This window comes from Tasmannia lanceolata, unplaced genomic scaffold, assembly GCF_043159265.1.
Source record: "Tasmannia lanceolata isolate RefF3 unplaced genomic scaffold, GAP_Taslan_0.1 ptg000003l, whole genome shotgun sequence".
In the NCBI taxonomy this organism is placed as follows: Eukaryota; Viridiplantae; Streptophyta; class Magnoliopsida; order Canellales; family Winteraceae; genus Tasmannia; species Tasmannia lanceolata.
In genome coordinates this window covers 57,410,619-57,434,627 of record NW_027518680.1, presented here as the reverse complement: position 1 = coordinate 57,434,627, position 24,009 = coordinate 57,410,619, and the positions used below count along the sequence as shown (strand labels likewise).

Genomic DNA, 24,009 nt, shown 5'->3' with positions numbered 1-24,009 from the left:
ATTGTCTTGAACATCCCATGCATAAGATAAAGAACTACAAAAATCAATGGCTTAGCTTTTCTACGCGGAATCCTAATCGACACTTACAGATTAAGGACTAGGGGAACAACTGGGGTCGATTTTTGGGAATTCAGGTTGAGCTTTTTACTATAAAATCAGGTTGGTTTCAGGTTGATTCTAATTCAGTGTTTAGCAAAAGCTCAACCCGACTCGACCCAAGTTGCACTATTATCTTGACTCAGATCAACCGGTCAGGGTGTTCTCAATCGCATTTGGTCAGTATCAGTTTGAATCAAAAGATCTGATCATGTAAAGACAGTAGAAGTGGAGCACAGTAAGTTTCTTTTAGAAAGAAGCATAAAACTGACCCTTTTCACATTTTCTTTATGGAAATTTTTTTAAGGAAAACAATATTCTATAGATAAAAAAAAAATCCAAGATCTAGTAGGTTTGCAAAAAAAATTATGGCAATTTATGGCAAATGAGTTTGTTAATTGTGGAAAATTTATTTTCCATAGAAAAAAAAATCCCATAAAAGTTTGACATGCATCCAAATGGCTGGAATTTTTTTGATTCTTGGGACTTTTGCGGAATTTCCGCAGGAAACCCACGTTTGGTTGGTCGGCCCAAAATAATCCCAGGGACCAAAATAACCCCAAACGAAACCCTACGAAAGAAGAAAAAAATACTCCCAGGAACCAAAATATTCACAATAACAAACAATAAGCTTGCTGAAGAATTTTTTTCTTCCCAACAGTTCAAGCAACCAAACAAAGCATTTTTCCCCACCATAGTCCAGTCAACCAAACATGGGATTTTTATTTTATCGGGATACTTCTACGGAGTTTTTTTTCCCACCAATTTCCTAGGAAGCTTTTTGCTCCACAAAAATCCCAAGAACCAAAAAAAATCCGGCAACCAAACGGAGGATGTTGTTGTTATTTAGATTCTGGTATTGTCGCAAGGCTTTGTAAGGTGCTCCATGTAAAAATCCCAATTTATTAAAACGTGCACCCAGTATAGTTTCATGGCACCATCAGGCAACTATGATTTTTTTTTTTTCCATGGAATATCGGTTTATTATGTGGTGAAAGAGGGTCAAGGAGTGTGGAACAAGGTGAGAATCGCGAGGGTATGAATGAGGAGAGGATGAAAAGTAGCTAAAGATACATAGAAAAAATAAATCATATTTTGAGTAGAGTTTTTTTTTCACTTATTTTTAGCCTCTCTCTCTCTCTCTCTCTCTCTCTCTCTCTCTCCATTGGGCAAACTGATTTTTCATGGAAAATAAATTCGTGGTTGTCAAACACGGCCATGGTATTCATGGACTCAAGTTCTAAGGTTTTGTAACGGCTTTTACATAAAACAACTACAATTTTCAATGTAAAACAATAGACCCCCTTATATTTTGAACAGCCAAAATCACTCCAAGATAGAATCCTCCTCCAAAGGTTGGCTGAAGTTCAGCTTTAACTGGAGCTCCAAAGGGAACCCGGGTCGAGCTGGGATCAACAGGCCATATTATTCAATCCTTCTCCAGACATGTTGGGACTTGTGGTTCTAATGAGGATGTGGAAAAGGAAGTAATCACATTTTCAGGTCCTGTATTGGAGGTTTTTCTTTTCTTTTCTTGTTGTGGTGTGGCCATTGGGTCTGCTTTTAAGTTTAGTTCAATAAAACTAAACTGTTAGTTTGCAAAAAAAATAAAATAGAGACATTTTCTTTTATTGAAGATCAAGATTACTTATCTTGCATCAAGAAGCCAATGTCATCTTCGGGCAACTGTCGAAAGCGCAAGCTAAAATGTCACTATAATCGCGTGTGATCGTGAAGGAATCATAAACATTTCCATCTCTACTTTTCTTGTATTCAAACAATAGCCTTGAATGGTCAAATGCTGTAAGTTTTACGAACCCGAAGTCATGATCTTTGTAAATACTCCATTTGGTTTGGATGGTGGCGAAATCAGAAAGGCTGGCACCCCCGCCTCCAGCCGCTACATGGATGGTCCCATTCAAGGGTCCCATGTAGTTGAATTTCTCTTCATTTGTGCATATGTTCTGAAACAGAAAGAAAAAAAAAAGAAATTAAATCACTTGAACCGGAAAAATTGACAAGTCAGGGCATTCCCGGCCCACCAAGTGAAACCAGTGGCTTCTTGGTCACGATCAGCTAAAGCTAAAATTACATTAAAATGCGTTTGCATGGGGTAGAAGCTCCTCAGGGAATATGATGTTTTCATGAGGCTTGATCCTAACCCGCCATCGGGCAGGTATCGTCTAGTGATTCAGGACATCTCTCTCTTTCAATATGGCAACAGAGATTCGACTTCTCCTTAGTGTAGGGTATTATGAAAGCAAGTTGATAAGAGATTATCAATAAGCCTAGAATTGATTCTTCCTAGGTCGATGTCCGAGACGTCTAGTGATTCAGGACATCTCTCTTTCAATGAGGCAACAGAGATTCGACTTCTCCTAGGTTACTATGAAAGCAAGTTGATCAGAGATTATCAATAAGCCTGGAATTGATTCTTCCTAGGTCGATGCCCGAGACGTCTAGTGATTCAGGACATCTCTCTTTTAATGAGGAAACAGAGATTCGACTTCTCCTTAGAGTAGGGTACTATGAAAGCAAGTTGATCAGAGGTTATCAATAAGCCTGGAATTGATTCTTCCTAGGTCGATGCTCGAGCGGTTGATGGAGACGGACTATAAATTTGTTGGAAAAAATATGAAAGATAAATCACTTGTCTACAATATAGAGAAGCCAATCAAGTTGCCGACCTTTTGGCCCTATGCCTGCAATATGAGATCTAATAATACATTTAGGCATTCGAGGGATCTTCCTACTAAAGCTAGGGGTGCTTTAAGATCTGGTGTCTTGGGTCTTCCAAGTATTCGATGTAAGTAATTCCAATTTGCTCTTGCGTGTTGAGGTAAGGCGAGTCATCCCCCTCTTGTATGCTTTTACCTCTTTCAATAAAAGTTAAGGTGCTTGCCCGGATCCCTAGATAAATTTCGGGTTAAAAAAATGTCTCTACAAAATGTGATATCTGGGTTAATTTAGTTGCTGTAATTTGATATGTTTCAGGTTTAACTGAGATAGGATCTAGCATTCATACAAGTGAAGATTCAATATTTGTCTATTGATGAATTAAATGGACAAAAAATTACGATGAGAAAGAGAAATGATAATGAGACATTTTTGTGGATTCTTATTAGAATGCAAGAAATCCAATGAGAGAAATGGCAATGATGATAATATAAGTTGTGAGACTACCTGGTAGATTGGACATGTTCTTTCATAGTTGTGAACATGCCCATAGAATGCAATGTCAACCTTGTACTTCTGCCAAAGTTTTTGAAGGCTCTCCCTTCCCATCGGTTCCTCAAAAGATCCTTCCCAGGCATAAACAATACTGGAGGAGTAACCCAGAACCCGATGTGCAAGGAAGATAAGCCATGGCTGTTTTTCTCTATCAACTGATGCAAGACAGTGTTCTATAAATTTATATTGCTCTGTCCCCTCTCTCCAATCATGTTCGGTGTTGGCTATACAGAAGCGGAACATACCGTAATCTGTTGAATACCTGGGAAGGCATGTATATTAGTGTTCTGAATGAGTTATCTGTCCGTAAATCTAAGAACAGAAACAATCCAAAATATAAATTTGCAGAAACGGGAACTATACATCAATTCTTTGAGATGACCAATGAATGTTTAATTGAGGATGCTTATTAATTGAGCTATGGACCCACATCAAGACTGACAATCTAAGTAAATTTAAAAGAGGTCAGTAATAAAGAGGGGTGATATTTCCTCCCCTTGTTCTGGTAACTCTCACCAGTCTATTAAAGTTTTTTTTATTGACTCATATAACTCACCAGGAGTTGTAACAGACAATGGAAAAACTCTTAAACAGATGGGATGTAAAATTACCAATACAAGGGGTAGAAATATTAGCTATGGTTAACTATCAGTACGAATTTATAGACTTAAGCATTCAAAGAAAAATTTCAGAAGTTAGGCACTTTATCTTCTTGACTGAAGTTTCCAATGAACCAGGTTTAGGCTGGACTCGGGTAAGTCTGAGTCATGATCTGTTTAAGGCAAACAAAGTCCGGATTCAGTACTGAGCTGGGTCCAAATACTACTGATTGGATCCTACCCAATTCAAGCTTGAATCTAGGGGTGGACATGGTTCGGTTCGGTTCGGTTTTGGGGCATACCCATAACCGAACCATATATAATTGGTTCCCTAAAATTGGACCAGAACCGAACCATATAAGTTTGGAACCGAACTGAACCAGAACCATATATAATCGGTTCGGTTCGGGGTTTACCCAACCTTCACCAAATGTAGATTTTTTGCCTAATCGTGTTTATAATCTATTCGGTTCGGTTCAATCCTGTTTATACATGAACTACAAACACAAACAAGCACAAATTTGGGATAGTCAGGCACACATTTGGGCAATGCAAAAATTATATATGAACTACAAACAGGCACAAATTTGGGATAATCTGGCACAAATTTGGGCAATGCAAAAATTATATATGAACTACAAATGTGGGCAAATTCCTAATATCCATTAAAATTTTAAAGGCAAAGGAACACGTTAAAGAGGGGTGAATTAAATGGGGGAGGGGTGATTTTATCAAATGCCTAACTCCTAAGTAAGTAAGTAGGGTCGGTTCTCGGTTCGGTTCTCGGTTCCGGGATCCCAAACCCAGAACCGGACCGAATTTCCACCGGTTCCAAATTTGAACCGGAACCAAACCGAACCAAATGTGGCGGTTCGGTTCGGTTCCCCGGTTCGAACCGGAACCATGTCCACCCCTACTTGAATCCTACATAAATGAAAGAGAAGATTGCATATATAAAATCAAAGGGGCTATAACTATAGTTACCTTTAAAAAAAGGGAGATGATAAATTCGCACCCCTTGAAGGTGAATTGACGTCAAAAAGCGTCAGACTTTAACGCTTTTTGACGTCAATTCACGTTAAAGGGGTGCGAATCATCCTAAGGGGGTGTGAATTTATCATCACCCTTAAAATATATGAAAGAAGAAATACCATGATCTTAGGTAAATCAAAGGAGATTAATTTTCCAGCTAATAGCTATCCAACCCAAAAAACAAAAAGAAAATTGGCCATTGGCGCCCTTGCTCTTGATATTTTAAACAAAAAAGAAAATGCCATATGCCAAACTGAGTTTATTTTTCATGTTTCCATACCAGAATTTGGCCCTGTTTTCCGCAGGAACATAAAAAATGGTCTCAGCCATCACACCACACTCTCCACCAGAATCCATATTCCCATAGAAAGATCCCGATCCAGGCCAATCACGCTCATGATTACCACTGCATAAAAAATATGTAATGAATATACTTACAAGAGTACTACAAGATCCCATAACTTACATTTTAGTCATAAAGTATCAATGATCGACCTTGCAACCATATATGGCACAGCTGAAGCAATGGGCTCAATTTGTGATGTAAACTGATCCCACTGTGAGATGTATCCATTTGCATAGCTTAAATCCCCAATATGGAAAACTATATCAATATTGTTCAAGTCCTGGATAAGCTGGTCAGTAGTATTAAGGCAGCCCGGTTGATAATTGTTATATTCATTGGAACCATCACGTTCTGCCTGAAAGGGGAGAAACTTCAGAAGTTCAGAGACTACACTTACGCCACAAGGATTGAAATGTTGGTTTCAGCCGAAATTATGTAAAGAAATATTGTTTTTTTGGAAATTTTACTGAAAATTCAGTAAAATTTTCTGAAAAGGGGTGGAAAATTTGTAAAAAAAAATAAGATTTTAAATTTGGCCAAAATTTTGGCCGATATCTGGACCGACACCGAATCTATGTACTTTTGGTGTCGGTCCTGAGTCTCCTGACTGAAATCGGAAATTTCAGTATTTTAGCCGAAATTTAAAACCTAGGCCACAAGTGCCTGAGATCAATCTCCACAATTAGTAGAAATAAACCAGGCAATAGTCTCTAACTGAAATAAGGGTTTCAGTTTAGAGGATTGTGAAATGAGATCAACCACCAAGACTGTGACAAACATAAGTGTACTTTCATGTGGATGTTAGAAGTTGGTAAGAGTTCGAACCTTTCCCATATCACCAAAAATTACTACACGCTGTAGAGAGTCCTGTCCAGGGTATGGAGATGCCCTAAAGTGATATGTCTGACTCCAGTCATATGAACCGTTGGATAATCTATGTCCCAGCTTGTAAGTATAACTGCATCATTAAGAATTGGAAATATTTCAGATATGGATGAAGTTTATAGAACTTAAGATGATTAGATAGTCCAAACAAATGTCATTAAAATCCTACACTTACTATTCAAATCGCATGGAATATGATTCATGATTCAAGTGAAGTCCTGTTTGATAAAAATTGAACATAAATTGTACCATTCACTGAGATATGCAACAGAATATGACTAATTTAAAGGCTTTTAAGTCAGCTTGTCTTCGGGAATGAATAGTAATAAAATTGATTTTGCAAACATAAATACTAAGAGTGATTTCTTTCCAATGAGTGTCAGTAGGAAGGGATGCCCTATGTAATTCATTAGTACAAAAAGTACCATCGAATACTATAAATTGACTAAAATTGGAAGAAGATATCAGAATCTGATTGATTGTCTTAGTTATACATATTTTTACTCTTTAAGCAGATAGAAAGAGATGATGTACTCAATATGCTCGTAGAGATGTTCGACGGCCATCAGATTCACCTGAGGGAAGGCTTGAGAAGAAAACAAAAATAGTATGCAATGGTGGAGGAAACTAGAATAACTGACCCCTTGGACTACTCCTAAGGTTGCCGGTGTCAGACAACGTCAACAATAGACTCCGACAAGCAAGCTGGTTCATGAAGTACCTCAATGGAATAAATTAGGACATGCAAGATTCAAAGAAGATATCAACAAAGTAAAGGAATGTGCTATGGAACTATATAACAATATACAAAGAAATGATGCCTTTCTGAAGATACAAAAACTTGTGTGGATTTATCTTGCAAAGAAAGCTTATAAAAATTACTTTCTTCTGCTATTACTATTCAATCTTTTTTCTGTGGAATGATCAACCTTAAAGAGCGCAACTTCAAGCTACAAGCAGAAGCTACAATTTTCATAGAGTGGATTCCGAATGTTCTGGGTTCACTTACATTACTTTTAGATTAAGAAACCAGTAATTACTACTCAAAGTGGCTAGAGAGGAACAATTGCTAGAAGAGCGCTAAGGAAACTTCAAATGATAGGAGAGGAAAATGGCACTATAAATTACCAAGATAAACTTGGAAAAGCAAGGTGAAGAACTTATTTGACAACTACAGCAGGAAAAACAGATGTGAGTTGATATGGAGGAGGCCACAACTTAGGAAAATACATGACCATGATATGTTATACTTGAGATGCAACTTCCGTTCAAGAAAGCTAGAACACTTTGATAAATTAAAAAAAGGCTGCGAAAAGCGTAGCAGAGAAAATTCAAGACACATACAGCACAGAGCGCATGATTTTACCATTAAAAAAATGAAAATTCAAGATACAACTCATCTCTCGATCAAAGCATATTCAAAGGTTTAAAAGGAGACTGACAAATTGCCAATATTGCTCCATGTGGAATTAAAAGAGCCGCTTCTCTATTCCTACAACACCAACAAGGACGAACATGATAAATCCAATGAAACTACCGAAAGAGATGAACAAAATGTTTCTCTCCCACAACTGTCTAGGAATAAAGAATGCATTGAAGGAGGACTTAACGATCAAATTACTTATACCAGAAGAAGCAATTGTAAGAAATATCTTGTTTGATGGAAGTGTCAGGTTTAGTGGAAAGAACAATCATTCTCTACTCGTATGTGAATCACTATCAAAGAGTTTTAACATTCAACGTGTCAAACCTGATCCCTATGCTCGATGGAGTTTAGGCTTTTTCACGAGGGGAAAATGATGGGGACCATCCTTCACAAGATTTAAGAACTTAACTAGGAAGATGGCGCCCATCATTCCTTTTTTTAAAAAAATTATTTAGTTTTAAAGTGTTATTTGAGCCCTTTTAAGTCATCTGGTGGTATCTTAGTATTTTTCTTTATAAAATCATTTAAGTAAATTCATAATAAAAGTGGGGCTCATCAAGTATTACAAAAGTATTAAGTGGGGAAAGAGTTTTTGAGTAATTAGAGCGTATTTTAGTATAAAAATATTGGATTTTTAGGGTTTGGGAACTTTTTAGCACTCTTTTCTTTTCTTATATATGATATGCGTATTAGATTGATAAAAGTTTTTTCTTTGTAAAGAAATCCTTCTTCTCCTCGATCTTAATGTGATGCTTCAATAAATCTAATGTATGATTCCCTAAGAAACCATCGATGTGATGCCATTGGTCTCATTGGTGTGACTCCAACAAATCCATCTTCTTTCTATCTTTTCAAGGTATCATCTCAGACATCTACTTCTTTATCTTATTTGAAAATTCCAAGCTTTCATATGTGAGATTTCCAATATAAAGTGCGGATTTTACTCGAAGGATTTTACTAAGAACAATAATTGGAGTAATCTAATTGAATCGGATCTTGTATGCAATAGCCGAATAGTTTGATCTCAACTGCGGGCATTGTGAACCCTTCTATCAAGTTTCTGTGAAAGTTTGTTTTGCCTATTATCATAAAGAGAGCGATCTGAACGGGTCAGAACTGGAACTTTATAATTGTTTGGGTTCATCTCAATCGAAGGATTTGAGAGCTCCATTTTCTATAATTTTGAGAAATAAAGTTCTCGTGGATACTTAGGATTTGTTATGGCTGTTGTGAAGAATGTTATGAATGGTTCAATCAAAGATCCGATGGGTGAGAGATTAACCTCAGCCATTGATTTACAATCTGATTTACTTAGGATTTGTTATGGCTGTTGTGAAGAATGTTATGAATGGTTCAATCAAAGATCCGATGGGTGAGAGATTAACCTCAGCCATTGATTTACAATCTGATTCAATTTTCTGAACATGTCCATGCAATTTATAAGGGTCTGTCATTCAACTTGATTTATTTGCATAAAGAGTCGATAAAAGAATGCTTCAGCCCAATTTCAGACCTAAGACACAAAAGATCATATATGAGTAGAAGATAAGGCATTACATTGAATTAGGCCACAATTCTTTCAAAAAGCTTGTATGTATGAAACCAGGATCGCGCCATCCCACTGTCCGTGCTGGTGAACCTGTAAGGATATCAAAGGAAAAGCAAAGCAAATAATTCAACATATGAAACATGCCACATTTACTATTGTCAATAGAAATTCCTTCGTGAATTCATATCTATTCAACTTTCGCCAAATAGAAAATGTGGAGAAAATTATCCACAAATTACTAAAAACTATGGGAATGATTATGGAAGGAGAATTACAAAATCTTGTTCAATCTAGTGATTGAGAATTTAGAATATATCCAAAGATGACAATCAAACTTAACCATGGATCATAGTACAAGAGAATTGGGATGAGTTGTTCAATTAAGTAGTTCAATTCAGCTCAATGTGAACATAGATGCAACCTAGGCTATGATAACTATAATGGTTCTTCAAAATACTAAAATGACTTTTTACATAAATAATTAGGTAGAAAAGAGAGGGATAAACAAATCAGATATTCATGTCTTCTTTCCTGTTATAAGATAATGATTTACCTCTGAGAGTTGAAAACATATCGTTCGAATAAACTAATCATAATCTTACAATGGCCAAAACAAAATTCCTTATAACATATCAATTTGATGAATTTTTTTTAATGGTGGTAAAATCTCATTCAAGAAGGAAAGACCAAGGTGGTCAAACCAAATGTAGAGAGGCAATCTAACAAAAACAAAAGGCATAAAAACAAAGAAAAGATAGAAAGCTCAAGGGGGGAGATGGTCAAACATCTTGAAGCCCGACTTCAGAACTCCCTCTCTCGCTAACCTTTCGGCCACGGAATTGGCCGACCTATGGACATGGACGTAAGCAATCGAAGAATCTCCCACAATATCCTGAATCTCATAGAAAAACTGAGCGAATGGGGGACAAGAGAACCCCGATGCTAGCGAATGACATTGAGGGAATCTCCCTCCAAAATCATCTGATTCAAAGTAGATCTGTACAATTTTGATGATTCCTTTTAATCGGCCAATTTTCTTTTGAGATTGCAGTCACTTCAAAAAATAACAGTAAGCAATTAATGTGAAGTATAGAAGCAAGTGATCAAAGAGTAGCAAATTGCAGAAGTTTTGATATTCTCCCGGTATTATATCCATTTTCTCTTGTGTATTGTAAATATTAGGAAAAACATCAATATGAACAATGAAAGTACTTAAATAAATGCCACCTTATGTTACAAAAACATGGTTCTTGTCAGTTTCTTAGCTATGTAAATACATGTCAATATAGACACAGGTTGACATGGCTAATGGCTTGGCATGTCTGTAGGTCTTTTCAAAAACTTTCAGAATTATTACAAACTTAACAGCTCTTTTCCTGTTGGGTATTTTATAAAAGATATTGTATTCATATACTGAAATATTTTTATGGATTTGCCTGCACAAACTCACTGTGCCCGATAATCCATATCCAACACTGACACATGTCAAAACAATAGCCCTTGAAGTTAAAGAAAATACAACGGAAGTGAATGTTCCGTTGGACCAATATAGCACCATTTTTTTAGGTAGTCGTAAAGAAATTTATATCTGCTTGCAAACAAAGTACAAGCTTAATGCATTTTCTTGGTGCTAATATCCAACAGAAACTTTGAACAGTCAAAACATTGCAAGGTTCGTAGCCCTTAATCTGAACATGAATCCGAACTCTAGATAAACTAGAATCCATGCACATTCATTCTTCCAGTTATATAATCCTTAGATGATGCTAATAATGTGAGTGATTATTTATGCCCTGTTCATTTAAGATTATGCCAACCGATTGTGAGTCCAAAACCAATTACTGGACTCAAAATTAAACGTAAATTTGAGCAAGGAAGTAGGATTCTTCCCTGGGAGTGGGGAACCGCGATCCCCCGGTCCGTGAATCCGAAACGGGAATCTTCTCAAATCCCCAAAATCTGGGAATACAGGTTCGGATTCGCCGGAAACCCAATTCCCACTTTTGGGAATCACGGTTTATGATTCCCCGGAAATGTGATTCCCACTTTTGAGAACCGCGGTTTAATGTTATGTAAAACGCGATTTTCCGGCGATCCCCTTAGATTCCTTGGCGATTCCCAACTCCCCAACGGATCCCGGCAACTCTCCGGTGACTCTCCAGCGACGTCACGATTCCCACTTCCGACCGTTCTGGGAGCCTTCGATTCCCGCTCTGGCAACATTGAATTTGAGTACAGTAATTGGTTTTGGACCCACAACCAGTTGGCATAATCTCAAACAAACAGGGCCTCAGGTTTTAGGACTTCTGTAAACCTATCAGCAAAAATAAAATACGTTGATACAATAAGTCACTTGGAAATGGAATTAAGTAATCTTATTATAGCGATATCAAATCATATAAGCATGTGATGAGATACTCAAAAAATGTGTCCAGAACAAAACTATACGAGTAATATTTAAATAGTACCCAAATACCAAGAAAAAATTACCTATTGAGGTTCTGTTCAAAAAGCCACGTATGCAGGTATCCACATGTCAGTTTTTAATAAAATGGAATGTCCTTATTATATAGCATGCAGCAAAATTATAATAGTGGGATGGATCATTAAACAGAAAGAGATGAACATTATCTGAAACTTTCTTTCCAAATTAATTGTATGATGAATGAACTATATTGTATTTAACTTACAAAAACTCATCAGTGGTCAAAAGGAATAAATGAACATAAGGAAATGATATTCGCATTCCCTTGTTTTGACGACTTGGTTATAACTTCTACGATTGGCTGTTAATAGAAGTCCCAATTTCAAAACAAGCAGTCTTTCGGCTCAATGTTATTCAGTTAAGGGAACATAAGTCAATATCTAAAGAATTTATAATAAATGAGATGGAATGAGAAAGAAATAGCGCACCACACATGCTGTTACGACTAATAGTCAATGTCCCAGCTGGGGAACGTAATAGAGCTCCTCCCTGTGGTCCCCATTCAACAAAAGGTTCTGCCTCTGTTATACCATATCCACTTGTCCAAGTTATAGTCATCTGAGTATCAAGTAAAGAATCAAATGAGATGGTCACCATGTCCTCAGTCTATCTCCAACAACAGAATACAGGGAAGGAACTAGCATTAAACTAAAAGGAATACTGTGTTGTATAATTAAAAAGGGACTACCCCATACTCAATATAACAAATGAGCTAAAGCACATTAACAGAGAAAAATAATTATAAATTTAGCTCTCAAGTGAGAGCAATAGAATGGATATCTCGTGAATGATTTTTTCATCAACTACTTTAAAATAATTTTGCTTTTCTTTCTTCTTCAACTATATGAAAACTTGTGCAGAAAGAAACAGAAAAAATCACAAGAGCAGTGATAGGGATTGATTCAAAGTAAAAAGTTGCAGAGCAAGAAAAGGTAAAATGGTCATTTTTATGACACCTTCAGTCAAAGTAGTCAACAGTAGGCCTGAGTTTGGAGCTTCACTAAAGGGATGAGCCCCATCTAGGAGTTAGATGGTAAAATAGTCTTTTATATTGTTTAAGTGAGCAGTGATATAAGTGGCATATTTTATAATTTTTACTTAAGGCGCTTAACTGACATTTAAGTTAAAAGACAGGACCCATCAATTTCATGAAAATTTTAATAGGGGGAGCTCTTATTTCTGTGCACAAAGTTTTTTTTTATTGGGGGGGGGAGGGGGGGGGGGACTATTTTCATAGGTTCTTGTAGGGAGTTTTCAAAGAGGGGTTGCTTTTGTCAATTGGGGGTAATTAAGCTACGGTTTTGAAATTCTCTTTAATTCTTTGCTTCTCTGCATATGGAGGCCCCATAAGGACTCTCTCTTCTACACATAGTTTGAATTCAATAAACAGAATTTGTGCTTATGGTGAACTTTTCTTCGCTTGCTAGTGTGAGGCCTATGGCATAGAGTTGTGAGGTGTGAGGCCTACGGCCTAGAGTTGTGAGGCCCCTGTATTGTCTTTTTTTCAAATGATAGATAATTTTATTAAAGAAAAGAAAAGGGAATGCCTGACGACCGAGATGGTCGATACAACAAGAAAAGCAACAGAACTACAGAACGAACACATCAAAAAAGAAAATTCAAGGTGGGAGTGCGTAAAAAATCTCCAATCTTGTCCTATCAACTCCTGATCAGGTGAGGCAGTCCGCCTCATTATTAGCAGATCTCCTAACATACTCCTGATCAGGTGAGGCAGTCCGCCTCATTATTAGCAGATCTCCTAACATACTAGAAACGAACCCGGTACCCCTCCACTCGATCTTGGATCTCTTCAATCATATCCGTGAATCTTCATGGATGAGAACGACTCTCATCCATCCACCTGATGATATTAATAGAGTCTCCCTCCACAATAAGTCTAGTAGCAATATATTTGCTGGCAGTGATTCTGATGCCCTGAAGCACCGTTCCGCCTCATTTGAGTCCTTGACCCCAGTGGGACCCGAAAAATCCCACCTGATGAAGCCTCTATCGTCTTCGAGGATTCCCCTTACTCTAGTTGGTCCAGGATTGCAGATACTAGATTCATTGAAATTTAACTTCATCAAACCTAGATTTGGAGGGATCCATCCCGAGGACAGAGTCTCGACCCTTTCCTTGGATTATCCTTGTCTTCTTCATCTTCTCAAGATAGTATCTCTCCCATCTTTTCTTCTTCTTATTTGAATATTTTGATATCCCCTACTTGTTAACTCTTTTTTTAGTAGGTTCCTACTTGTTAACTTTGAAGGTCAAGTGTGTTAAATTTTAAAGTGTATTTTTTGGAACCCCATTTTGTTTAGCTTAGTTTTTTCTTTTTTTTTTGAGGGATGTAGTGAGGTCAGTTTCCCTACTTGCACATGTGTGAGCCACACATGTTTTCTCCATCTTTTCCCACTACCCATCTATTTGAAATTCAAACCCTTACTTGGAACTCCAAACCCACCAATTCCCTAAGCATTAAAGCCTCAATTTTCCCACACCCACACCCACTTACCTAAGCCTATTCTCATTTACTCCATTTTGTAGAGATTCTCCACTATCTACCTAGACCTTCATTGAAGCTTTCTTGTGTGCAAGCTAGTATTTGAAGCAAAGGCCAACTTGCCCATATTTTCTCAATGTATTTGAAGCTTTCTTCTCTCTTTTTGTTCTTGTCGTGTATGTGGTGCTCTTCTTTCATATATTGAAGCAATCTCTTTTGGGCATTGTTCTTCTTCTACTTTGGTTGTTGATCTTGGGCTAGTCTAAACTTTGGTTTCATTATTTGAGAATAGGATTTTCCGGTGTTGTGAAATCCGTCTTTCTCTATAAAGTGCTAATATTTTTTTTGAATCGCAGAAGATCAAGTGCTAATATTTTTTTTGAATCGCAGAAGATCAAGTGCTAATATTATTCAAGGATTTTTCTAAGATTTTTGAAAGGAACAAGCAGTCTAAATCTAATCTAAAAACATGACTGATGTATTGAATCAATCTCAACCATCAGATTTCCAAATTAGGTTCATCTAAAGATCCAATGGTCAGATTGGATTGATTTTAAATTGGCCTGAGTAGATTAACCCTAATTGTGAATTTAGACATACAGAAGGGTCGGATCTGATATATTTTTAGAAAGTTCACCTAAAAACCAATTCAACTGTATTTTGGTGTGTTAGCCCAGGTGGCAACCCAGAAGGGGGGTGAATTAAGTTTTAAAAAAATTTGCTCTTTTAAAAAAGAATAATTAAATCAAAAGAATAAAGTCCAATTAAAACAAGAATATAAAAACACAAGCACAGTCAAAGAGATAGAGAGAGAGTGAAAGATTGCACCAATGATTTTTCTAGTGGTTTGGTCCAAACCCGGACCTACATCCACTCCACCAAAAACACTTGATGGCTTCACTATACGGACTCCTTACGGGCGTAGTCCAAGACGCTTACGATCACCCGAGGTGACTACACTCATACACTTGCCAAACTCTTCCCGAGGTGGCTCCGTACCTCGTACACTTGCCAATCTTCAACCGAGGTGGCTTTACACCTCGTACACTTGCCAAACTTCAACTGAGGTAGCTCTGCGCCTCGTACACTCACCCAAAGGGTTGACAAGGTGCCCTCCACCGTAGCATAAATATGAAAAACAAAATGCCTTCACAAAAGCTAATACAACAAACAACTCACTACAATAATATTTCAAAAGATATACAAGTGAATCCTACTCTAATCCCTTCAAAGATGACCAATTGGAGGCACAAGGCTGTTAATCACTCTAATATATGCTCAAGTCATGTTTAAGAAGGTTGATGGTCCAAGGGGGTAGAACCCCATTTTATAGCTCAAAGGGCCCAAAACTAGCCGTTCCAACAGCTAGTTTTTAACTAGCCATTACATTAATAAAAAAAACCGGTCAACTACACCATAACCTTAGGTCGACCGCCACCCAGAATCCGGTTTTTTTTTTGTGCTCCAGAATGGCCTTCGGTTGACCGAGCTGGGTGAGGTCAACCAAGCTTCAGTCTTTTTTGGCCTTTCTCATTTTCTCTCCCTTTTGGCTTATGGAATTTGGTCCACATGATTTCCTTGATATGTTTAACTTATTTAGGCTCTTTTAGATGCCCTTAAGTGCCACTAATAGGTTCTATGTAAGGGATTAGATTAATACAATCTAAGACATGAAAGGTGTGGGGTATGGTGTTGGTAAGGTTTAGTGTGCAGTGGGTGTTTCCGAGAGACATTGCCCAGGCTCTTGATAGTTGGCAATATACTCTGTGGGGAATGAAGGGGAAAGTTCTTTGGAAGCTATCTTTCCTTGCCATTATATGGTCGCTATGGAGAGAGAAACGCTAGAACGTTTAGAGGAATTTCTAAAAGTGTTGTTTTTGTTGCTTTAAAAGCTATGGCGTTGACTATATCTTGGGCGAAGTCTTTGCCTCTTTTTAATTTTGTATCCGCTTTCGATTTATGGTATGGGTGGTTAGTGGTGTGCTCAAGTGTAGAGAGGAGTAATGCTATTGTTCAAACTTGGGTTCCTCCAGAGTATGGCTCGTATAAGTTCAATTTTGATGGATCAAGTTTTGGTAATCCCGGCCTGGCGGGTATTGGAGGGATTTTCAGAGATGATAAAGGCGAGGTGATTTGGTCTTTTGCCGGTCCTATTGGGATTGCCGATTCGAACGAGGCGGAAGTGCGGGCTGCACATCAAGGTATCAAGCTTCTTGAAGGGGATGATCTTAATAATGTGGTGGTGGAAGGTGACTCCATTAATGTTATCCGTTGGCTATCAGGCTCTCATAAGTTTCCATGGAGATTTGCGGACTGTTTTAATGAGATTTTTTATATCATCGGTGATAATCATGTGGCTTTCAATCATGTGAGAAGGTCAGCTAATGAAGTGGCGGATTCTCAAGCTAGGAGGGGGGTTGATTTGGAGTCGCTAGAGAAATTCGATTTTCTTCCTCCTTGATGTTGTATTCTCTTGATGTTGTATTATTTTTCTCCTTTGTAATCTTTGACCATCTCTGTCTTTTTTAATGAATTTCACCATTCAAAAAAAAAAGACTTGAAACTCGATAAAAATCTTCAATTTCTCCTCTTCTTCTTCTTCAACTCTTCAAGTTGATGCCCATAAAAAAAAAAAAGTCTTCAAGTTGATCTTCATGGATCTCCATCTCCTCTTGGGCTTACTTGATCTTCGAGTTGCTTCAATGCCTTGATGCATGCTTCCTTGACTTTGAACCTTTAGAAGGAATCTTCAACTTAAAACACAAAATTCATTAGAATAACATAATGAATCAAATTGTGTTTAGAATCATCAAAACAAGACTAGAAGATTGCCAAGAGTTGAACTATTGGGCTTACATGGTGGATTATGTAGTCTGTACAAGAAGATTGATTTTGGATTTCTTCTATAAGTTCTAATTTCCGTACAAGAAGATTGATTTGGATTTATTCTATAAGTTCTCACACTCAACATGTCTCTTATACAACAAAGATTTCCAGATTTCCCGCTCATACACTGACAGTGAGTTATTGTTCATACTTGGTACTCCTTATGACAGTGTCGGAGTCCCGCAGCTGCCAAGTTGGGTGTCCAGTGGCCACATCTGAAGGAAAAGTGTTCTCCATATTCTCTGTTGTTGTGTGTATAAGCACTAAATGCCAGATGGCAACATCAAGGACTTCGACTAATGGAGGGTTTAGATATGTATCCTATTAAAGAGTGGCTCCTTTTATATGACGGTTATTATCTTTTATCTACAATTGAACAGAAGTAAAATTGCTCTTGTAAGTCAGTAAGAGTAGATATAGAAGTCATCATTTTAGCAGTTGAAAGCATAAAGGCATCACCTTGATTATCACAACAGATGGAGACATCTGCAGTAATAAATGGATAAAAAATCGATTGCCTGAATAGGACGCTTATACTTCTGATGCAAATGACATAAGACTGGGACACTAACCTCAATCATAACAGGATAATGAGTTTTGTTTCTATTTTTTGGTAGGTAAGATCCAGTCAACAATAAGCCACAATGATTTATTTGGGCAAGCATTGCCTGATATTACACCATCAAAGAGAAGTTCTACCCAGATATGGCATAGGTACGGCAAATGTCTGGCAGGGCTGAGTGAACTTGGAAGTGTTGGTTTAATGGCAAGGCTTTTAATGGGGCGTTGGTTAATGGCAAGGCTCTAATAATATTGGGAACTCTTTGCTACTTTCAACTCTACCCGACATAATTCCATGTTTGATTGTTGAGATTTTGGATGAGAATTTGTCTTAGCCATTCCATTGCTTGGAACTACTAGTCATATGTATAATTCATGCAATAGATAACACAGTTTTATCTCAACTGTTACGAAACTAAAGACTCTATGAGAAAAGGATCAGATTTTACAATCAAAATAATTCATGTCACTATAAGAATCTCTCCGTAAAGGTACATGATTTTGAAATCAAAACAAAACCATCTAGCAAAATACTCTAGCACAGTCAGCCATCCAGTAATTTCTACAATCATATAATATTCTTCAGGATTTCACCAGTTTCTCTAAAAATTAAAAACACCGATGAACAGGAAATGTATAAGCAAAGTATCTTAGAAAAAAGGATGCTTCTAATCCAGTATGATGATTTATTACTAAATATAAACAGATTTACTTCATTCCACGACTTTCCTTGAGCTAATCGTGGGTAAAGAGGCGCCTTTGGATTTGCGAAGGTTACGGAGTTTGAGAAAGCAATCAGCTTTGGCTGTTATTACAAGAAAAGATCAAATTCAAGTTAGTGGTGGTCAAATTGAAAAGAGTACCCTCACCCGTGATTTTCAAGAATAAAAAATAAAGTTTCACATTCTTGACCTATCAGTGAGGCTAAAAATTACAAAATATTTCAGAATGTCACTACATGAACTCACCACACCCACCCACCAGCAAGTGCAAACACACACTGGAGGTAGTACAGATTTTCTAGTCAGAAATAACTAAACCAACAAGATTTCCATCCATACTATTTAGATGCAGACATACATTTGAGAGTCCACCAGAAAATAATCCAAAAGAAAAGTCGGCCCTCTGGTTAATCAATTGAAGCTTCAATGATCCTCTCCCTGTGGCTTTGTAGTCTGGATTAGAGAAATTTGCAAATTGGTACTGCAAAAGAATGCTATTTCAATATTTACATCATAAATCACTCTTGCTCCCCAAAGCAATGAAATTTGTTAGACAGATGGTCACTTTTGGAATCAAACCAACAAACCACGAGAAACTATAGCAGGATGACAAACCTTGATAGGTGCAGAACATAATAGTGGAGGATGATCTCTTTCATTTTCGGGTGCACAGATGGAAGCACTGAAAATTTTTAAGAGACATACTTGCTATCAGATTAAGGATATTTGAAAATAAAGAAAGACTCCAAGCACACACTCCATCTAAAAACTTTTGAATTTTAGATCAAGGCAAATTTTAGACAAACCACATTTATTTGTTTTTGTTTTAAGAGAAAAAAAAGTCCAATGAAGATCATCTGCTTCTGATAAAAGACGCTTTTGTTACCTGAAATTTGCAGGAGAGAAAACTCCAATCCAATCATCATTTGATGGGTTTTGATAACTAAACTGCAAAGTCACCCACTCGGTATTTACCCCCTGAAACAAATGAATAAATTCTTGTATGTTTATACATCTAAGAGCAATAATTTATGACCTTTTTTCTGAATGATTATGACCTATTAATTATACAAAATTCTTCCATTTCAAAAAAAAATTATACAAAATTCTTACAAAAATGTACTACAGAGCCAATTGAGTCAATATCTCAGAATTTGTCTATCTAGTGTTTTATTAAGGCCGATTCCACATTCTACCCTTGCCTACTTCAAAATCTTATGAAGTAGTTTACAGATAGCAAGAGAATAAGAAGCTCTTCACATAATTACGTCAACTTTACAAGTTGAAGAAATAACATTTGAGAAAATATATAGATTTAAAAGAAGGGAAAAATACACTTAGACCCCCTGTGGTTTCACACATTCAACTTAACCCCAAAAGTTTAAAAAGTTACAAGTAGACCCCATGTGGTTTCAAAACATGACAAGTACACCCCCTCCGTCAACTGTCCGTCAGTTTAACATGACGGAAAGACTAAAACTAACCATGGTTAATATTTTGAGCATAGAAATACCCTCATCTGCAGAGGGATTAGGGTTACGCCACCTTCGGCCACCGCCGCCGTCGCCATCTCCGGCCACCGCCTTCGTCGCTACCTTCGGCCACCGCCGCCGTCGCCATCTCCGGCAACCGCCGTCACCTCCTCTACAGACAATCAAACCCCACCCCATGGCTACATCAAACCCACATTTCAAGAAAAAAAAATTTGATAAAAACAAAAAAATAAAGCCCTAGAACATTAGGGTTTTTGTGCAAATCATTATAATAATGCGAATGAAGACAAATAAAACTCCTAAATGGAGGGTTTATGTTGATAAATCAACAAGGGTTTGAATCAAACCCCAATTTTTAGTTTTCAAGTATGAAAACCCTAATTTTCAGTTGGAGAAGACGAGGGCATTTTGGTATTTTCCCCCACGCCGTCAGCTCCGTCTAGTTAAAAAAACCCAATGAAACCACAGGGGGTCAGCTCATTCCAGAACAAGAAAATGATCCAGTGGCAAGCAGATTGAGTTGATTAGCCTATCCCAAGGATCCTTCTTAAGAATGGAGATTCTGCATGTATTTTTTTTCTTTATTGTTTAACAATTTTTTCTATGATAAGCATTTTCAAAAAAAATCTATGATAAGGAATATACAGAAAGATCTTCATTCTGAATCAAAGATATATAAATCCACAGTTACAACTACATGAAACATAAATGATACCAAACACAGGATCAACCAAAGCTTACCTTTAATCCAAGAACAAGAGGAGTTGCCTTGACATAAGCCGAGTCATGAAGAGCAAATGTAGCCTTATGAATAGCAATTTTTGCAAGGGGCTGATCCCCATTCGCCTCGAGACTCACAAGACCCAAAAAAGTTAGCAACAAAATCATCCAAGAAAACCTCATCATGCTCAGAACCTACACTCAATCCAATCCAAAAAGAATAATTAAATGAACCCAATATCCTCAAAACCAGTTAAAAAATGCATCACCAACCCAACAACAAGCTAATTAAACAAAACTTGTCTTAGTTCCTGATCACTCCATAAACACACCCAACAACAAAAGATCTCAAAATCAATCTTAAAAGAAGCAAAGTTTTGATTTTATTTATCTTTCCATCAGATAAAAGACTAGATGGGTGGAAAGAGATGAATAAGAGTAAGCAACGAATTGTATCTTTTTCACAAGCATACCACTTAACCATAATTTTTATGGTGGCTTAATACAAACCCATTTTAGTTGAAGAACAATATGGCAAATTTGATTCAAAATAATACCCGAAATCAACTATAAACTACAACCATGCTTAATCAAAAACCCATATCCAGAAGCCCCAAAACTCCCCATTGTTTGGATTTTTATAAGCATATAAAGCTGATGAAGTGAAAAAGAGCACATAAGTATTCAAATAAGGACAAAGACTGACCAGAGTGAACTAGGCTGTAATGGAGCTAAGAAAATTGAAATTGAAGAGGAACCCAAATCTTAGTTTCCTTTTCCCAATCCAAAATAAAGAAAGTTTGAACTCTTTGGCTGAAACTTCAGGCATCAGAATTCTTTTTGGCTACTTGAGACTTCAAGCATCTGAGTTCTTTCTGGTTTATTTCTTGTTTTAAACTAGTCATAGACCAATGAAGTATGAGCAACCCCTCTTCAAAGGGACAAAAAGGCATAACGGGAAGAATAATCCCAACTCCCAAGTCATTAGATGGGAAAGAAGTCAAACACAACTCACAAGAAAAAAAAAAAAAAAAAAATGGGGCCTTGCAAAAGAAGTTTTCTATTTTATTTTATTTGCAAAAATGGTCTCAAAGAAGTATTCTATTTTGCTTTATTTGCAAAAATGGTCTTCTAGATTTTACCATTTGCATTTTGCAAATAGAGGCACCACAATTGAGTAAACTTTGCAAATGAGGTCAGGCTGTCAATTTGTGACCAAAATGCCCATGTGCCACGGGCCTAGCAACTCTGTTAGTTAAAATCGTGCGGCACTTGTACTTAGCACCCAATGCTTAGCACAAGTCAGCCTTCTACCCATATAGTGTGACACTTAGACAAAGAAAAAAACCAAAACACCCATGACAGGTAAGTTTTGAATCAAGGGTGAATATCATTTTATATACCGTAGCATTCTTGACCTATGCTATGCATGGACGTTAAAAAAATGGGCCCACCCCATCAAACCATACCGGTTCAAATTGTCAGCCCCACCGGCAGGGGCGGAGGCACAAATAGCATGAGGGGGGGCATGCCCACCCCCCCCCCCCCCCCCCCCGTGTAAATTCGTGGCTCCTCCCCTACCCACCGGCCACCATACACATAGGCTCAGGTGGAGATCGTGATATCTATCCCGTCAAAACATGAGGCAAATTGTTGGTCCATCCGATGCATGTGTTTGAGTTGAGTTGGTGGGGCCCTTAGGATCAAAATACTTAATGAGCACACGGGCATTTTGGTCTTTTTACAAGGTAATTTTCATAAACATTTTGCTCTTTTATGAGAGAAAAAAAAATCTACAATGGGTATTTCAGTCATAAACTAACAAATTGATGGCATGACCTGATTTGCAAATTTCACTCAAACTTGATGACTCTGTTTGCAAATTGTTAAACTATAAGATTGTTTTTGTAAATAAAGCAAAGTAGGGGACTTCTCTTGCAAAACCCCCGACAATTTTATTTTTTTATTAAAAATAAAAAATAAAAAAAATTGATGCGTAGTTCTACTCTTGAGACTGACGACCACTCTTCTTTTAACATGCAGTACTACCTTTATCCTCTCATTTTAAACTTCTGTTGTTGCTGGCTTGTAGAAGTTTATAAAATAAAGGGTGGGATATGGATATCAAAATAAGGCGGTGTGAATAAAGTTCTTAGGAAATAAGTAAAGCCAGACTAGGGGTGCAACTCCGGTGGGGTTGGGTGGACCAAAATCCGAAATTTTGGGTTTCGGTCTGTAATATCCGAAACGTCACTTTATTTCGAGCGAAATTTCGTTTCCCCAAAATTTAAGGGATATCACAAAAAAAATCTAGATTTTATTGATTATCAGGGGAAATTACCAAAATTTCGATAATTTTGGTCGAAATTCTATACGAGATAAAATATTACTTAATTTGATTTCGTTGGATTTTGTCCTAAATTTCAGTTTTGGTGAGGACCGAAATGCATTCCGAAACCAAAATGTGAAACCTGGTTGAGGCCAACCCGAGGAACCATTTACTCAACCCGAACCCGAACCTAACCCGATGAGGTTCAACCCAACCCAACCCAAGGAACCCTTTTTTTCGACCCGAACTCAACCCGGGTTAGGAAAACCCAACCCCAACCCGAGCCCGACCAGGAAGATACCCACTCCGACCAGACTTTTTTTCGGGTTGAATCTGGTTGAACCATACCCGAGTTGCACCCTTTCATTAAATGCGGACACCTGAAAAGAAGCCAATTTTTTGCTTCACGTAATTTCCATGCCGTGTTTACAAATGACGCAGTTCACACACAAGTAAGATGATGGTTACCCTGCAATTTCTCAGATGCCAAGTGAGTAATAACAAGCACCCTTCTTACTACATAAAGAAAGTCTACTTAGGACTTTTACCACAAGAGTGAACATAATCCTATATGCATGGTTTTAAATTTCGGCCGAAATATTTTGATTCTGGCTGCTACCCAAACGAAGTCTACTTGGATTTGAAAAAAATACAAGATTTCATCTGAAATTTCAAGATTTCGTTCGAAATTTCAGAATTTCATTAGTGTTTCGGTCGAAATGTTATTAGCCGCACCATAGGATGATCCAAACCGTCCATTAGATGGGCCACAGCCTAAATGATTTTTTAGGCACAACCTAATGACCTATTCAGGCTGTGGCCCATCTAATGGACGGTTTGGATCATCCTATCATCCTATGGTGCTGGCCATACCGTACTTTTAATAAAGTGAGGAGTGCTGCCATCAAAATATAGCAGTGCTGATAACATTTCCCTAAAAAAACAAAGAGATTTGGTGCGAAACCTCACAAAAATCAACTCTACTTGTAGAAAAGAGAAGAACCACAAGATTCTAATAAGATATATCTGAAAAGGAAAGCAAATTAAAAGAAAAAACTATTTCCATTGTGATTCCCATCAAAATGCCATTGAGACCACATTGATGGGATGATCTTAGGCCCTACATCTATAAAACTTGCTTTTGGG

General features: G+C 37.4%; 2 protein-coding genes across 3 annotated transcripts in view; one reads left to right on the top strand and one right to left on the bottom strand.

Moving 5' to 3' along the window:
• Window positions 1–17,325, top strand: part of LOC143856503 (phosphoserine phosphatase, chloroplastic-like) — a 30,177-nt gene extending 12,852 nt beyond the window's left edge. Inside the window, exon 9 of the mRNA XM_077366744.1 lies at window positions 17,209–17,325. Coding sequence (XP_077222859.1) covers window positions 17,209–17,257 — 49 coding nt within the window. The 3' untranslated portion in view covers window positions 17,258–17,325. The remainder of the gene's footprint in view (window positions 1–17,208) is intronic.
• LOC143856495 (putative inactive purple acid phosphatase 1) lies at window positions 1,300–21,497 on the bottom strand. 2 transcript variants are annotated; one of them, XM_077366727.1, is made up of 13 exons: window positions 21,241–21,497; window positions 20,556–20,729; window positions 19,208–19,299; window positions 18,937–19,003; window positions 18,680–18,802; window positions 18,312–18,404; window positions 12,078–12,207; window positions 9,173–9,254; window positions 6,130–6,262; window positions 5,454–5,659; window positions 5,239–5,364; window positions 3,280–3,589; window positions 1,300–2,060 (listed from the first exon to the last, which is right to left on the bottom strand). In XM_077366727.1, exons 2-13 carry the CDS (start codon window positions 20,718–20,720, stop codon window positions 1,755–1,757), a joined length of 1,833 nt encoding a protein of 610 aa, XP_077222842.1. In that variant the 5' UTR covers window positions 20,721–20,729; window positions 21,241–21,497; the 3' UTR covers window positions 1,300–1,754. The 2 variants fall into 2 exon arrangements, with proteins under 2 accessions (XP_077222842.1, XP_077222849.1); XM_077366734.1 differs by lacking the exon at window positions 21,241–21,497 and having other exon boundaries at window positions 20,556–21,216.
• Between the last annotated feature and the right edge of the window lie 2,512 nt (window positions 21,498–24,009).

Bases quoted from the DNA above. Each gene is read 5' to 3' on its own strand.
- LOC143856495 (XM_077366727.1), bottom strand. From the start codon at position 20,720: ATGATGAGGTTTTCTTGGATGATTTTGTTGCTAACTTTTTTGGGTCTT. The intron at 18,405-18,679 runs GTATGTCTGCAT...TTGTAATAACAG, and splicing joins TTTCTGGTGGACTCTCAAAT to CCAAAGCTGATTGCTTTCTC. The intron at 12,208-18,311 runs GTAAATCTGTTT...CTTGATACTCAG, and splicing joins AAGGAAAGTCGTGGAATGAA to ATGACTATAACTTGGACAAG.